Source organism: Phycodurus eques, chromosome 1 (assembly GCF_024500275.1).
Source record: "Phycodurus eques isolate BA_2022a chromosome 1, UOR_Pequ_1.1, whole genome shotgun sequence".
Lineage (NCBI taxonomy): Eukaryota > Metazoa > Chordata > Actinopteri > Syngnathiformes > Syngnathidae > Phycodurus > Phycodurus eques.
The window spans coordinates 48,479,693-48,494,431 of NC_084525.1; the positions used below are offsets into that span (position 1 = coordinate 48,479,693).

At 40.1% G+C, this 14,739-nt stretch overlaps 3 protein-coding genes across 5 annotated transcripts in view; 2 read left to right on the forward strand and 1 right to left on the reverse strand.

Annotated features, from left to right (window-relative positions):
• The window catches only part of ube2t (ubiquitin-conjugating enzyme E2T (putative)), an 8,049-nt gene extending 6,485 nt beyond the window's left edge, over window positions 1-1,564 (reverse strand). The window contains exons 1-2 of the mRNA XM_061697004.1: window positions 1,451-1,564; window positions 1,098-1,208 (exon numbers count right to left, since the gene is read on the reverse strand). Of these exons, the coding sequence (XP_061552988.1) occupies window positions 1,098-1,206 (109 nt within the window). The 5' untranslated portion in view covers window positions 1,207-1,208; window positions 1,451-1,564. The remainder of the gene's footprint in view (window positions 1-1,097; window positions 1,209-1,450) is intronic.
• Window positions 1,138-8,689, forward strand: etv7 (ETS variant transcription factor 7). Of its 3 annotated transcripts, none has more exons than XM_061696952.1 (8): window positions 1,138-1,245; window positions 1,968-2,103; window positions 3,792-3,956; window positions 4,039-4,164; window positions 4,910-5,017; window positions 7,686-7,828; window positions 7,902-8,002; window positions 8,095-8,689. In XM_061696952.1, exons 1-8 carry the CDS (start codon window positions 1,225-1,227, stop codon window positions 8,285-8,287), a joined length of 993 nt encoding a protein of 330 aa, XP_061552936.1. In that variant the 5' UTR covers window positions 1,138-1,224; the 3' UTR covers window positions 8,288-8,689. The 3 variants fall into 3 exon arrangements, with proteins under 3 accessions (XP_061552936.1, XP_061552927.1, XP_061552945.1); XM_061696943.1 differs by lacking the exon at window positions 1,138-1,245 and adding an exon at window positions 1,659-1,873; XM_061696961.1 differs by lacking the exon at window positions 1,138-1,245 and adding an exon at window positions 1,659-1,873 and having other exon boundaries at window positions 7,743-7,828.
• A 1,062-nt stretch (window positions 8,690-9,751) lies between these two features.
• On the forward strand, window positions 9,752-13,476 carry pnpla1 (patatin-like phospholipase domain containing 1). The gene is made up of 9 exons (XM_061669896.1): window positions 9,752-10,060; window positions 10,153-10,385; window positions 10,503-10,568; window positions 11,168-11,377; window positions 11,575-11,635; window positions 11,742-11,987; window positions 12,088-12,202; window positions 12,846-12,968; window positions 13,080-13,476. The coding sequence occupies exons 1-9, from the start codon at window positions 9,853-9,855 to the stop codon at window positions 13,234-13,236; spliced, it is 1,419 nt and encodes a 472-aa protein (XP_061525880.1). The 5' UTR covers window positions 9,752-9,852; the 3' UTR covers window positions 13,237-13,476.
• The last annotated feature ends 1,263 nt before the right edge of the window (window positions 13,477-14,739 follow it).

Sequence of the window (14,739 nt, forward strand, 5' to 3'; positions counted from 1 at the left end):
AAGGCTTGCTTGAGGTATGTTGATGTACTTCTAATACAATACAGCTCGCAAGCAGGCAGTGATTTCCAACGTTTATGGAGCCAAGGAACATATTTTACAATTGAAAAATCTCACGGCACACCAACAAACAAAAATGTCACAAAAAGTGGATACATTAATGACTGTATGTACTTCCTGCCATCTAACAGAAGAGCATTTATTTGTTCTGTTCACTATGCCTCACTGGCATAAATAGATGAACAAAGGGCAATTTTGGGCAATTAAGTAAATGAACAAGTCATTTAAATAGACATTGTTCCATCTTGTGATCGGATATCGTCTTTTAAACTCGCTGATCGGCGCCAAAAATCCTGATCATTTAAGCCTAGTTAGTAGTGTAAAAGGATGCCTGTTGAAGCTATGAGTAAATTAAATTTCATCTCCAGTGGATATAAGATGTCTACACACAGCTGTCAAATGTCAGGTTTTTGTGATATCAAAAAAATTACACCAACAGAAAGAAAAAGCCACCACGTGAGTTATAGCCTTGAGAACGCAATTGGAAAAAAAAGACATTTTTGAAAGAGGAGAGGGAGAAAAAACGAGATAATGTGGTTGCACAAGTGTGCACACCCTCATAGTTTGTGATGAGGCTGTGCTCAGGATTAACCAATCACATTCAAACTCATGTTAAATTGGAGTCGGCAACCATAAAAAATATCTAGTCATCCTGTAAAGCCTACCTAAACAAATTTGTAACTTTTTAAAAATGTGGACAGAAGAGACCTCTTAGCTCAAATGTTAGTCATAGTACATTTCACAACTGCAAGGCTGTACCACCTTTCGTTTTCATAATACAATGATAACACATTGCATTTCAAGCGCCTTTCAAAGAACCCATGGACACCGAACAATAAAATAGTGGTTAAAATCACACACAGAGAAAATGAGTAAAATAAATGATGTATGTGTGTGTGAACAATTATTCATACATACATACAATAACTATACAGCATACAAATACAGGGCAGTAAAATTGCAACTTAAGGATAGGGAGCAAGCGGTCTTGAAGAGGTGAGTTCTGAGGAAAAAGAGGGAAGAGTGCCAGAGTTACTTACGGGCCCGTAAGTCGTCAATGCGTTCTTCGATGTGCCAGCATGTGATCCCGGGAGGTGGTTCGTTGGTCAACATTGCAAGTTCTTTCTTCAAACGGGAAGCTCTCTGCATTTCTGTGGGACAAATGCAATGTCAACTAACATGAAATGTGTACGTACGAGTTGTGTGTCCTAGCCTCGGGTTTCAATGTATTTTTCGTCGCATGATATTATAGGAAGTATGAAGACTGTTATGCTGCCACAGCTAACAGGTCGCTAGCTTGGTGTTGCTCGCTAAATAACGGCGAATCGTATGCCATTCCGCCACACTGGGGATAAAATGACACGAAGTTTAGTCGAGGCGACAATCAATTTACTTGTATTACTCGCTTTGCCCACTTGTTTGCCGATTTTTGAAGAGTGTTTAATGACGAGAACAAGTCCAGTTCCGTTTATATTTCCCTCTCAAGTGAGAACGTGAGCGGCCGTACTTTTCTTCGTCTTGGAATGAGGGAAAGGTTTACTGGCTGGATGAACACGCGCGCCACCTACTGTTCAGAATTCAACGTGCCCTCTTTACCGTGGTTGGAAAGGGTATTTTGCGCACTGTCCACGTGAGGATTATCTTTCTTTCGTTTTTCATTTCCCCGCAAGGCTTGAATACGAAACTAGTAGAGTTGTGCTTCTCAGGAGTCGGAGAACAAAATTAATGTGTTAGAGAACGTTTCATCTGTTTACTTTTGAACTTCGAAGCTCATATTTCCTCTTCGGAACATGTCATGATGTCATTGTTGGTAAAGGTAAGCAGGTAGCGACTGACAATATGTTGGTTTTGGCAAATTACCTGACGTCACGAAGGGGAGTATTTATGGACATGTGAATGTTTTGTTTTAGGAAGACCATCAAAAAAGAAGTTCCTCCACTTTAATGCATGGCGTTCCACCAAGGCGGCATCACAACCCAGCAGGCGGGCTTGCACGGTCCGGTCCCCCCACACGCGATGATCTGTGGCATCTACCGGGCGAGCTCCGTGAGTCTGCCGTTATCCTCGTTGCCTCCACAATTGGGACGACATTTTCTCTCACCTCCCGATGATAATGCAACCGTAGCTGTCGTAAAAGTGATTTCGAAATATTATTTCAAGTATAGCTCGTGCGCACCACCCAAAGGTTCCCCCCCGCCCCCCCCCTCCCCTCTTCTCATGCTGAGCAACGTACATATCAAATATATCTTAAATCAACTTTTCTTTGGGATGATTTTTTTTCCCCCCCCATTGTAACTGGTAACAGTTGCAATGGAAACTGTTTGTTTGATCACGTTTGATTTGATCACGGGCATATTTCAAATAGTACTGATTATGCTTGGAAGTTGTGTCTCTCAACATACTTGTTAGTAAAACCTAAAAAAAAAGCCATCTAGGGAAAGAGAAAAAAAAGTGAGCGTCACGACTCCGTAGAAATGACAATCAAAGTTATTGTTGCTCTGTTGCACTAAGTCCTCTCTTCTATTGTTTTTGTTTTTTTCAATGATTTCAGCCATAATGGAATGTGCCACGCAACCCTATTATGAATATTATTTTTTTTAAAAAGGCGTATTAATATCAAAGTGTTTCATTTTTTTAAATTATATAGCTAAGTAAATTTCTGACCAGTTAGCATAGCAGCTAACACAGCTTGCATGTACCGTGGACACCTATTTACAGTATTTGCAATTCGGGATGCGCGGATTCACCTGTTCGCCGTATTCACTGTATTTTTTTTCCCAATCGCCTGCTTATTTGCATTTTTTGACCCAATTCCCCACTTATTTGCATTGTTTTTCAATTTTCAATTATAATGAACATCAGTTCTTCGCAAATGTTTATTATTTGTGGTCGGGCCCGTTCCCAGTCTCCCGTGAATAACCCTGCTGCTGCAATTCAATTAAAGCTAAAATGTATTTACCATTAAAATGTAATTGAACTTTCTTGATTAAATTGTAAATGATTTATTCAGGAATATCCTTGAATCTATCTCTTTCAGATGCCTTTGCATCTGTAACAGCATTGCAGCAAACATAGCAAAATCCATCCATCCATCCATTTTCATTAGCGCTTCTCCTCACTAGGTTCGCGGGCTGCTGCAGTCTATCCCAGCTATCTTAGGCCGGGAGGCGGGGTGCACCCTGAACCGGTCGCCAGCCAATCACAGGGCACATGGAAACAAACAACCATTCGCACTCACATTCACACCTATGGGCAATTTAGAGTTGTCAATTAACCTACCACGCATGTTTTTGGGATGTGGGAGGAAACCGGAGCGCCCGGAGAAAACCCACCCAGGCACGGGGAGAACATACAAACTCCACACAGACGGGGCCTGGATTTGAACCCTGGTCCCCAGAACTGTGAAGCAGGTGTGCTAACCAGTCAACCACCGTGCCGGCACATAGCAAAATAAGTCTCGGCGCCCTTTGCACAATGGTCACCGGACCATTGCTATATTAGTCATTCAAAATGCTTGAAGTGCTAGAGGACAATTGTCAAAAAAATAAATAAAATAAGCTCCAGCACCCCCGCGACCCTGAACAGGATAAGCGGTACTGAGAATGGATGGATAAATGGTTGATTGTGCAAAAAGATTGATGCCAAAAATGTCCTCCAATTCTGGAATGACCCACATGCACAAGAACGCAAGCACTGTTTTTGAATTGTGTCTTATGTTCATCCAATGCCAACAGGGATAAATCCATTTTTGTGGGATAAGGAAGATGTTTCCCACTGGCTCCACTGGGCTCACAAGGAGTACTCACTTCGGCGACCTGAGAAGGGACACTTTGAGATGAATGGCCGAGCCTTGTGCCTGCTCACTAAAGAGGACTTCAGACACCGCAGCCCCAGCTCAGGTATAGCTGAACACAGGTCTTCCGCATGACTGACTAACTTTTACACTTGCATATTATAAAATTGCCACGTGGTTGTCCGCAGGCGATGTTCTGTATGAGATCCTGCAGTGTGTGATTCGGCAACGGAATAGTCTTGTATGTGAACCCCCAAAAAAGTCTGACCCAAAAACTGAAGAGTCGCTCCCTCCCTCTCCAGATAACACGCAAGGTCAGACATGCATTTTATCTGCCTTCAAAAACACACAATACTTATATGGCTATTGTCAGTAGCTTTAAAATACAGTATTTTGACAACAAACTGTCCACCTTGATCGCATTAACTGTTTGTTCAGTACCTCCCATGCAAACACCTCACTCAAGAATTCACACATTGAATTGAACATTTACAAACTTGGACTCTGCATGACTACTCTCAACGCAATAGACTGTAGCTTGCACTGACTTGTTGTTAATGTGAGGACCAGTGGCTTAACAAATAGTGTAGCTGTTTAATTATTAACAAAGTAACACGTAAAACCGTCAGCGTGCCAAATTGTCGAACACAGGCCCTTCTAAATGGTATGTTATGAATTTATAACTCACCATATACCTGAACAAAAGCATACTAGACTAGACTTTTACTCATTCACTTTCATGGCCTGTTTTTAAAAAAAAAAAAAAAAAAAAAAAGCCCGTTTCATTGTCGAAAGCGGGATACATGCCAACATGCTTTAGAAACCAGTGTAACCTTACACCTTCAGGAACCAGAAATGGCCTTACAGTTAATGGTGCTGCACCCTTTTTTTACCTTAAAAAATACCTTCAGCTGCTCTAAAAAGACTTTTGCTTTCAGTTTTACTCCCCACAGTTGCACAGATTTCACATTTATTCAACACTTTCACTGCTTCAACTTCAGCAGCTGTTGTGACATGTTTGTGACTTTTGACCCTCTGTCTGCTTCTCTGTTTCTGTAGCTCCACAAAAACAAGACGAAACAGAAAGGCTCATCGAGGAACCTCTCAATTTGTCTTGCCAAGAGAATCCTCGAAGACAAATGCGCAAACCTGATGGTCGCTTGCCAGGTGAAGCTTTGTTCCTTCATAATAAAACACCCTCCAAATATTCAAATTCAAATACAGTCGTTTAAAACTGTGTGTAAAGTGCCTCACGTTTTAGAGCTTGTCGTCATCTTATTCCATTTTCACTTCCCGTAGATGTCATGGCATCTGAAGGAATATACGGCAGATCGAGAATCAATCAATCAATCAAAACAGTAGACGCACATGTAGTCCAGAGGAGCCCAAAAACTGAAGAATAGAATTTGAAGTCATAAAAACAGATTTAAAAGCCAAAGTGAGACACATAAATCCCAGTGACCTGTTTAAAAATAGGCTAGAGCACCCGTGGTTTCACATACAGTGTAGCATACTGAAAATAGTCTGAGTGGTGGGTTTATATGTAATATACTGAAAAATAGTCTAACTGAACTTAATGCATGGTTTGACAGTTTGCAGAGTGTATTAAGATGCACATGATATAATTGTGATATGATTGTGTTATCAACCATAAAACGTAAAACCTGTTCCACAATCATTTAACAGCACAATTTTATTGGTAAATACAGTGCTACCTTGATCTAGGAGTTTAATTTGTTCCGTGACCAAGCTCAACTTACTTGTATATCAAATCAAATTTGAAATTGAAATGCATCCTTTAAAATAATGAATGCATTCCACCCCGCAAAAACCACCACAATATGTTGGCATCTATTTTGAAAAAGGAAAAATAGCACTGTATTGTATAAAAAAAAGAATAAATAAATAAATAAAATAAAATGTAATAGTCTAGGGTTGACATTTACTTTGGACAAAAGGAGATCTTATACGCCTATTCAGACAACGAGATAATGCATAGAAAAATATCGTTCAACAAATGATTCTTTTTGACTTGAATGCTTATAAAAAGTTGAGAAATAAATGTAAAACTTGTACTACAAATGCGAAGGCAAGTTCTAATTAAGGACTGTTTGTCAACTTAATTCAATGAACCGAAACCAATTTTGGAAGCAAATCAACAATATCACCAATAAACGCACAAAAAAATCGAACTACTCAAATCAGAATTAACAATGAAACTGTCAGTGAACCCTCACTAATTGCAGAGGAATTTAGCCAGTATTTCTCTACAATTGGTAGCTTCCTGTCTCATTATTCTAACTCTAACGCTAACCCAATCCAAAATAGATGGTCCAGTACATTTGTCTTGAGAACTATCACACCAACTGATGTTCAACAGATCATTGATGGAATAAATTCAAGATGCAGTGCAGGTCCAGATGGTCTGGAGATTAAGTTCTTTAAACTTGTCTCTCACGTTTTGCCCTTTCCCCTGACTGACTTATTTAATTTATCTTTGGCAACTGGTAAAACTCACTCATCCTGGAAATATGCCATAGTAATTCCTATCCTCAAGAGGGGTAACCCCACCGACGTAAATAATTACGGACCTATCTCAATTATTAATATCCTAGCAAAAATATATAAAAACACTCATCTTTAATCAATGATCTAAATATCTCAACGAGCAACGCTTATTATGTCCCCACCAGTCTGGTTTTAGATCAAATTACTTGACCACCACTGGTTTCCTAAAATTTACCAATGACATAAAATCAGCATCTGATAGTAATATGCCTACAGGTGCTTTCTAAAGCATTTGACATTTTCGATGATCTATTTTTTTTTTGGTCTTTCCACTAACTCTTTATTATTTTTCAACTATTTTCTTCATCACTGAATTCAGTGTGATCTTGTTCAGGGCAGCCAGTCAGATTTTAAAGACTATTAATAAAGGTGTACCACAAAGTTCTTTTTTAGGTCCTCTATGACTCTCAATCTTTATCAATGACTTCCCATGAGTCTGTTGTGACTGTCAAATTCATTTGTATGCTGGTGACAGAAATTGAAAAATCGTTACAATCAGATTTTAATCAAGAGTCCAACAATGGTTCTCGAACAATAAGCTTCTTTTGAATAAGAAACGTATTATACTTCATGTTGTTTTGCTCTCGAATAGATTATTTGCCTTTACCAAAAAAAAAAAAAAAACTGGTCTGTTAATTTCAGTAATGGAACAAAACTAGAAAAAGTGGGTGAATTTGAATATTTAGGATTTCGGCTATTCCCATTTATCTTTTAAACCTCATATCAATTTAGTCTCAAATGGCGGCATTGGCTCAGTAGGTAGAGCAGGACGTCCAGTGACCGAAGGGTCACTGCTTCAAATCCATGTCGAAGTGTCCTTGGGCAAAACACTGAACCCTAATTTGCTCGCAGTGGGCCTGCAGGGTCTTGCATGGCATATAATGAGAGACATAAGGAACATGGCTGGTTAATTCTCCTGTGAACATAATAAGGATGTGATTTTTGGCCTACTGTAGCTTTGTACAAGTGTTCTCATTTTTTTGTGTATTTCTATCTTTGACTGTTTGTACTTTCTCAGTAAACAGCTGAAAGTGCATTTGCGACTGTAGCGCTTGACCGTTCTATTAGAAGAATGCATACCATCAATAGAAGTAGGGCAAATTAAAAATAAATATTCTTTCAACATACAGAAGCAGCAAAGTTAGTGAAACAATACATTTGGGTCATCAAAGTGTGTCAACCAGTCGAAAGTGTTTTTCTTATACAGTAGGTGCAAAGACGATACCTGATCGTGACTAATTGACTTTTTGTTACTTAATCGGAGCAGAGTGCAGGCTACTGTGGAATTATGTCTATAAACTTCTGTCTGATGACCAATATCAAGAATACATCAGATGGGAGGACCGTAGCAGCCTGTTGTTCAGGGTGGTGGATCCCAACGGCCTGGCACATCTCTGGGGACGCTACAAGGTGAGCGCCAAGTTCTGTGCCGTTCATATTTGACAAGTGTTCCCTGCCGCACTAATGATGATGTCTTCTATAGAACCGAGACAATATGACCTATGAAAAAATGTCTCGGGCTTTGAGGCACTATTACAAACTCAACATCATCAAAAAGGAGCGAGGACAAAAATTCCTCTTCAGGTCTCTTTTTCCTTCTATTGACCACACTGTCATATTCCTCTTAAGCCATTCACATTGTTAACTACTGTATCGTGCTATTTTTATGACTCTAGGTTTCTGAAAACACCACAAGAGTTCGGGAAAGAGCTGGATGACCATGTTGAGTCTCCAGCACACTCTCCCCTTCAGGACAGGAACTTTCCCGACAGCAGTCCTTTATCTAATTTCAGGGAAGAAGGTTTCGAGGTTTCCCCTGATCGTATCTCTCCAGAGTGTTTTACAAGTGGCCCCCCCAGTGTTGTATAACAAATTGTATTAATCTTTACCTTTAAGGGGGATAATATGTACTTCCTCTTGCACTTTCTTTCACCATTATCCCTCAGAAGAATCAATACTTTTACTTTCATTACACTAAACACTATTAAACACTAGTTAAAAAAAAAAAAAACATTTAAAGAATCATGTGTTAAAATTGTCATGCAAGTATGTGCGGGAATTTGTAATACATAATGTGTGTAATGATTCGTATGAGAAATCTATAGAAACTTTGTTGTGAGATACATTTTGTACAGGAAATTATAACTCATGTTCATCAACAATATTAATTTTAAAAAGTATATGAAGTTTCTCTTTTCAGTGTCCATGCATTTTCTTTCTTTGTCCCTCACATCTATCATGATGGCTCACCATTGTCAAGACCGATCAATTAATTATATATATATATATAGCATATTGTGTTTAAAATAAAACTTACAAACTTAAAACTTTATTTGTGATTTCATATGTACTGTACCTGTGGATGAAATAGTGAACCATGGAGGAGAGTCTCTCTCTGCAAAATCCACGCAAGCTTTCGTTTCCGAGTACCAAGCGACATCCAGCCGGACTCCGCCAGCTTGACAGCGCCATCAAGCTGTAACTGTACAGTATACGGATACAGTCAATATATTGTGTTTTACAAAAATACTTAACAATAGTTATAATTTCTAATAATATAAAAATAATAGAATGTTTTATTTTTCTCCTATGTGCTTCTCCTATGTGCCTGCGAATAGTGTGTGGAGAGTCTCTGGCGCGGAAATGCACAAATACAGTCCATGAATGGAACACCTTCTATCGTATTATTATGATGTAGCGACAGCGGCCAGGGAAGACCGCTGCTCCCTTGACAATCGGTTTTTCGTGACAAAATGTTTTTTCTGGTTCAGTAAAATATATGTAACAGTGTTTCCCAAGAAGAACACGGGGTGGCAGTTTTTCCGTTGCAGCACGTTGGTTAAAACGTGCGATGGGTCAGTCACCTGATGTGCAGCCGGGAGTCGCCAACTGTAATTTTTCTTTTCAAGATTTTACAGTTCAGTCGCTATTGGACACGTGGCTTGGTGTGTGGCGGGCCTTAGTTATATCAGTTGTCGCCATCATTAAAACAGTGATCTATTTTTTTGAAATGTAAGTTTCTCAGCTGTTTAACACTCAGTGCAACTACTACTGCAACTAGAACACAACAATTGACATATATATATATATATATATATATATACAGTTGAGGATTCACATCCTTCGTCAAAACTACATTCAAACAGACCTCTCCTCTATTGGTGTCACATTGGAAGTAGTTTCAGACAAATAAACCAAACAGGAGCAGACAAATAGTAAGAGTGTTGTATGCTCGTAAGCATCACATGTGCTTGACTAACATGCTGTGGCTAATTGAGATCTTTTTTAAAAAGGCGTCACAGCAAAACCTTCACCCAGTTTTTGCTCGATAACATCTATGAGCTAGAGTTTTTTTCTTTTTTTGGGGGGGGGCCACTCCTTGACCACTTTAACATTGAAATAGAGTTAAGAGTTTTTAAATTGACTGGCGTAAAATGGTCCTTGAGGTATCCAGCGTTAATTTTCGAGAAGCGCCTTCATCCATTTCCTTTTCTGGATCTGGTTTTTTGGCCACCTACCAGTTGGGGGTTGCCCAGTGCTTTGTACATCATGCACCGTGGATACTGCGCAAGGCACCATGTATCCTCGGTGCATCAGCGGGTTCTTTGGTAGCCGCTGCCGTTGCCTGTGAAATCAACCTGAGTAAGTGGCTCTGCCTTATCTTATGAATGTCTTTTTGTGTGTGTGCTGAAAACTATTGTTTCTGATTATTTGTTTCTTAACATTGTCCCCAGTTACGATGAGAAATGAAATGCTGCACTTCGCAAAAGCGATGAACGACTTTACACTCGGACCGTTCAGCCCCTCTGTTGATATTCCGCGCTGGTTAAAGTACGTCTTACACAAATATCTTCCCACTGATGCACATCTCCTCGTAAATGGACGTCTCGCTGTGGCTGTGACCCGCCTGGATGATGGCGAGTACACTGTTATAACAGAGTACCAGTCCAAAGATGATGTCATACAGGTGAGGTGGACTACAATGTTGATTTTAAGCAGGTTTTAAGAAATACAATAGTCATTGAATTAAGTGGGTTTACCTCTGTTATTTATTTATTTTTTTAATTCCTACTCTCTACATCAGACTCTGCTTTGTAGCTGCTTTGTCCCGGGATATTGCGGCATGCTGCCTCCCTCCCTCAATGGAGTTGTGAGTATTTCACAGCATTGAGAAAATGTGTTGTCTATTTTAGGGCTTCAACTAACAATTATTTGAATAATCAATTCAACTGCCAATTCATTTTTCAATTAATCGATGAATCGGATTGAAAAGAAAACATTTAAAAATTTCCGTCCCTTTATTAAAAAGCAGGACATTATTTCAAATTGGCAGTGCAGAAAATGCACGCACATTTACTTGTGCACCTTTCCCTATTAAAAGGGTAATGGGGGAAAAAAAAGAAAAGAAAATCCGCAAAGATAAATTGATTATGAGTCAGTTACTGGTTTGGTCTGTAACAACTCAGAAAAAAAATGTTGATCATTGTTTTCCAGAGTAAAAGAGGTTTACAAATGTGTTACTTTGATGAAACACAAAGATAATCAGTGATAATCAGTAGTATTATAATAAATCAAATTAATAATATTTACAGTTGAGAGGCTGAAATCCCCAGGATTTGGACAGTTTTAAGTTAAACAAGGTGGCTAAGCAATTTATCGATTATCGGAAATTGTTATCGATTAAATTGATAATGGATTAGTTGTCGATTCATTGATTAACGGTCCAGTCGATTTTGTCCTATCTTCCAGCATTATATGGATGGAGGTTTCAGCAAGATCCAGCCAGTTCTGGCACCACCTAGCCGTACTTTAACAGTGTCTCCATTCTCTGGAGAGACTGACATCTGTCCCCCAGACCAACCCTGCATGTTGGACATGGTGGTGACTGGGCTCACCTTAAAGGCCAATTTGGCTAATGGCCTAAGATTCTGGAATGCACTCTACCCCGTAAAGCCAGAGGTGAGTCTTTCTGTGTCACCCCCTTGCTGAAGAACAGATTTTTTCCTTTCCGTGCTCCAAGCAATTACAAGCGGAATTGTGCGTGACTAAATAACATGACGGTTTCTTTCACGTTGAACCTCATGATTTAACTCCAGGCTATAGTTAAAGTTCTGTTTATGAACATATATGCACGAAACGATGTGTTCTTTATTCAGACAGTGGAGCAAGCCTATCACAGTGGCTACAAAGATGCCTTTCGTTTTCTTCTCGGCAATGGTTGGTCACCTACTCCTTAAAGGGAAGCACACCCAAACAGAAGCTGTTCTTTAATAGGTGAACAGCATCTAATCTCCTTGCTCTTTTTTTTTGCTCTTGTATGCAGAGCTTGTCTCAAACATGAAAATGATCCCAATTTCCGAAGAACTAGACAGCTACTTTCACACTAAAACGCCAACAATCCGAGAGACCACTCCAGGGGAAGAAGAGGATGATGAAATGGAGACAAAAGTATTCTCCTTTCTCCAAAACAATGAAAGCAATCGGTCCAACACGTCTGCTGAACCTCAATCTACAATTGGAAAACTGAGAGTGACAGAACTTCCTCTCTCTTGGGACACGGCAAAGAATGGTATGCAGTTTTCTTAAGTTACACTTACCTGAACTGCACTTAAAAAAAAAAAAAAAAAAAAAAAAAACACTCCAGTCAAATGTGAGTATTGGTGTTACAGTTCTGATGGGCAATGTGACGATATATGGGCGCATGCTGGGACCTTCTGGATTCTTGACCTACTTGCTGCTACCTTTGATGCTGTTGTTCCAGGCCCTGGTTGAGATTGAGGAAATGTAAGAATCTGATCACCATTATTTTTGTCATTGTTTTACCTCACATTCTCACAACACTTAAGTAGCTTAATACTCAGTTAAAAACAATAACGTGTGTGGCTTGTTTGAAATAAGTTGTTTATTATAAATGTCTGTCCAATTCCGATATATTGGACATAAAGAGTCACTGTTGGTGTAGTGGTACACTTGCCTGACTTTGGTGCGGGCAGCGTGGGTTCAGTTCCCACTCAGAGTCGGTGTGAATGTGAGTGCGGACGGTTGTCCGTGTCTATATGTGCCCTGCGACCGTCTGGCGACCATTTCAGGGTGTAGTCCGCCTTTCGCCCCCGAAGTCAGCTGGGATAGGGTACAGCGCCCCGTGACCCTAACCAGGATAAGCGGTGTTGAAGATGGATGGATGGATGGACATAAAAGAAAAAAAGACAAGGTTTTGAATAGACTTGTTGTCATTAAACGTACGAAATGTTATATCAGATTTCTTCCGAGTAAAAGGCCGATATGTGAATGCTATGTTACCTTGTGATGATGTGTTATCCCTAACCGGCAATGTCTTTTACACGCCTCAAAAAGCAGCATCTTTCAGCATTGACACACTTTGATCTGCACTATTTAACTAGCGGTCTGTCTTTTCTGTCCCGCACAGAGTCTGGGTGCTGTTCCAAAAGACTCCAGAATTGGCTTTTTGGACTTGGTGTAGCCTAAGACAGTTTTCATTGTTCTTTTTTGGTATACTGTTCGGTACCTTCAAGAAAAATCTGAAGGAGAGGTTAGAGACCTTATTGAATAATTACACAGGACAGTCGTAATGTTTGATGCTTTCCAAATGACATGTACTGATGTGTTTCCTGCCTTGTATCTGTTCTGGTCTACCATACAGGGTATCGCCCATCATGCTGATGTTCAAACGAGCTCAAAACGAGGTTCCAAAAAAGCACAGTCGCCCTCCACGTCGCAAGGAGTTGCCGTGTCCTACTCACTCCGAAAGTATCAAGTGTGGAAGTATGCGGTCCAAACCTCCATTACGCGGTTTATAAAATGCCCGAATTAAGAGTGCTAAGGCTTCTTTAACACACTCCACAAACAGAAAGCATATTCGTTAATGTGCGCTCTACTATTCACAATACGTACATTGTGTAATATATCTCATATGCTTTAACATAAGATTGAGACATTAGTGGCTTGGTGCTCAATACTCCACTCAGTGGTTATTTTACAAAACTACATTTTAAGAAATTGTGTACAGGAAAACTATTCATTCTGAATGAATAAAAAGGATAGGTGTGCATTGTCATTCTGGAATTCAAGGTGTGAATGTGAGGTACAGTTGGACTCCATCTTACTGTTGACCGTGACACTGAATGGATGGGTGACGTATGAACAGCTGGGTAACCCGTGTTACAAATTCAACAACTGCAACATAACTGACAAGCTGTCCAAATCAACTGACAATCAAGTCGTTCAACTGCTCACAGTGCACAAGTATTTGTTTTCATGACATGCATTTAAAATCATTTGGTCTTTTTCCGATATGTACTTGTGCGACTGACAGAAAGATGAAGTACTTTTATTTAACAAAGTTGACTTTTCTAACTTTCTTATAACTAAACAAGGTCACACACAAATGACACAGGCATAAGGTGCAATTACTCATGGCAGGAAGTGCATTGGAGAGGATGTGAAGAGAGATCATGGGGCACCAATTTAATACCAATAACCACAATGCACAATTTAAATGAGGCACTCCTTCAGAGATATAACATGCAAACTCCACACAGGCGAGGCCGGATTTCAACCCGGGTCCTCAGAACTGTGAGGCAGATGTGCTAACCAGTCGGCCACCGAGCCGCCGTTTACATCACCTGAGAAGACAATTTAGTCGCAAATCATTTCTCGTTCTTGCCCTAGTGTAGGTAAAGAGTAAAATACTGTATCAGAACTGAATACATTTAAAACAGAAATAGTTTCCAAACATGAGGAATCAAGGAAGCAAGATACTCCTCAGTCAGTGTGCAAATGGAGCAGATGCTAATCTGGCATAAGTGGCCAGTATTGGTCAACAACAAATATGCAAATAGTGCAGCGTGGCGAGACTACTACAGTGAGTGCACGAGTAATGTATAATTGGCCCGACAAAAATGTGACAACGAACTCAAGTCAAAAAATTACCAGCATGTTGTCATGGAATGCCGCTGGAACTGTGGACTCTGGGGCTATGGCAGGAAATAGAGATGGTTGGTAACCATGCACAACGTGAAAAGGCGATAGACCAGTGGATGCAGAGGGGAGGGAATTGTGAGAGAATTCGACCCAAACCAGTTTCTGAGACCAGGATCGTGGGTCCTGTGACGCGAGACATCGGAGCCCAGTCTCCAGGTCCTGGTCCAGCCTCTCTGTTTGGCCGTTGGTTTCAGGGTGAAACCCAGATGACAGACTGACGGTAGCACCTCTGAGATTGCAAAACTCCTTCTAAAATTGCGAAATGAATTGGGGACCCCTATCCGATACCACATTCTTGGGGAAACCATGGAACTTGAATA

Bases quoted from the DNA above. Each gene is read 5' to 3' on its own strand.
- etv7 (XM_061696952.1), top strand. From the start codon at position 1,225: ATGTCAACTAACATGAAATGT. The intron at 3,957-4,038 runs GTATAGCTGAAC...GGTTGTCCGCAG, and splicing joins ACACCGCAGCCCCAGCTCAG to GCGATGTTCTGTATGAGATC. The intron at 4,165-4,909 runs GTCAGACATGCA...CTGTTTCTGTAG, and splicing joins CTCTCCAGATAACACGCAAG to CTCCACAAAAACAAGACGAA.
- pnpla1 (XM_061669896.1), top strand. From the start codon at position 9,853: ATGGTCCTTGAGGTATCCAGCGTTAATTTTCGAGAAGCGCCTTCATCC. The intron at 10,386-10,502 runs GTGAGGTGGACT...TCTCTACATCAG, and splicing joins CCAAAGATGATGTCATACAG to ACTCTGCTTTGTAGCTGCTT. The intron at 11,988-12,087 runs GTATGCAGTTTT...TTGGTGTTACAG, and splicing joins TTGGGACACGGCAAAGAATG to TTCTGATGGGCAATGTGACG.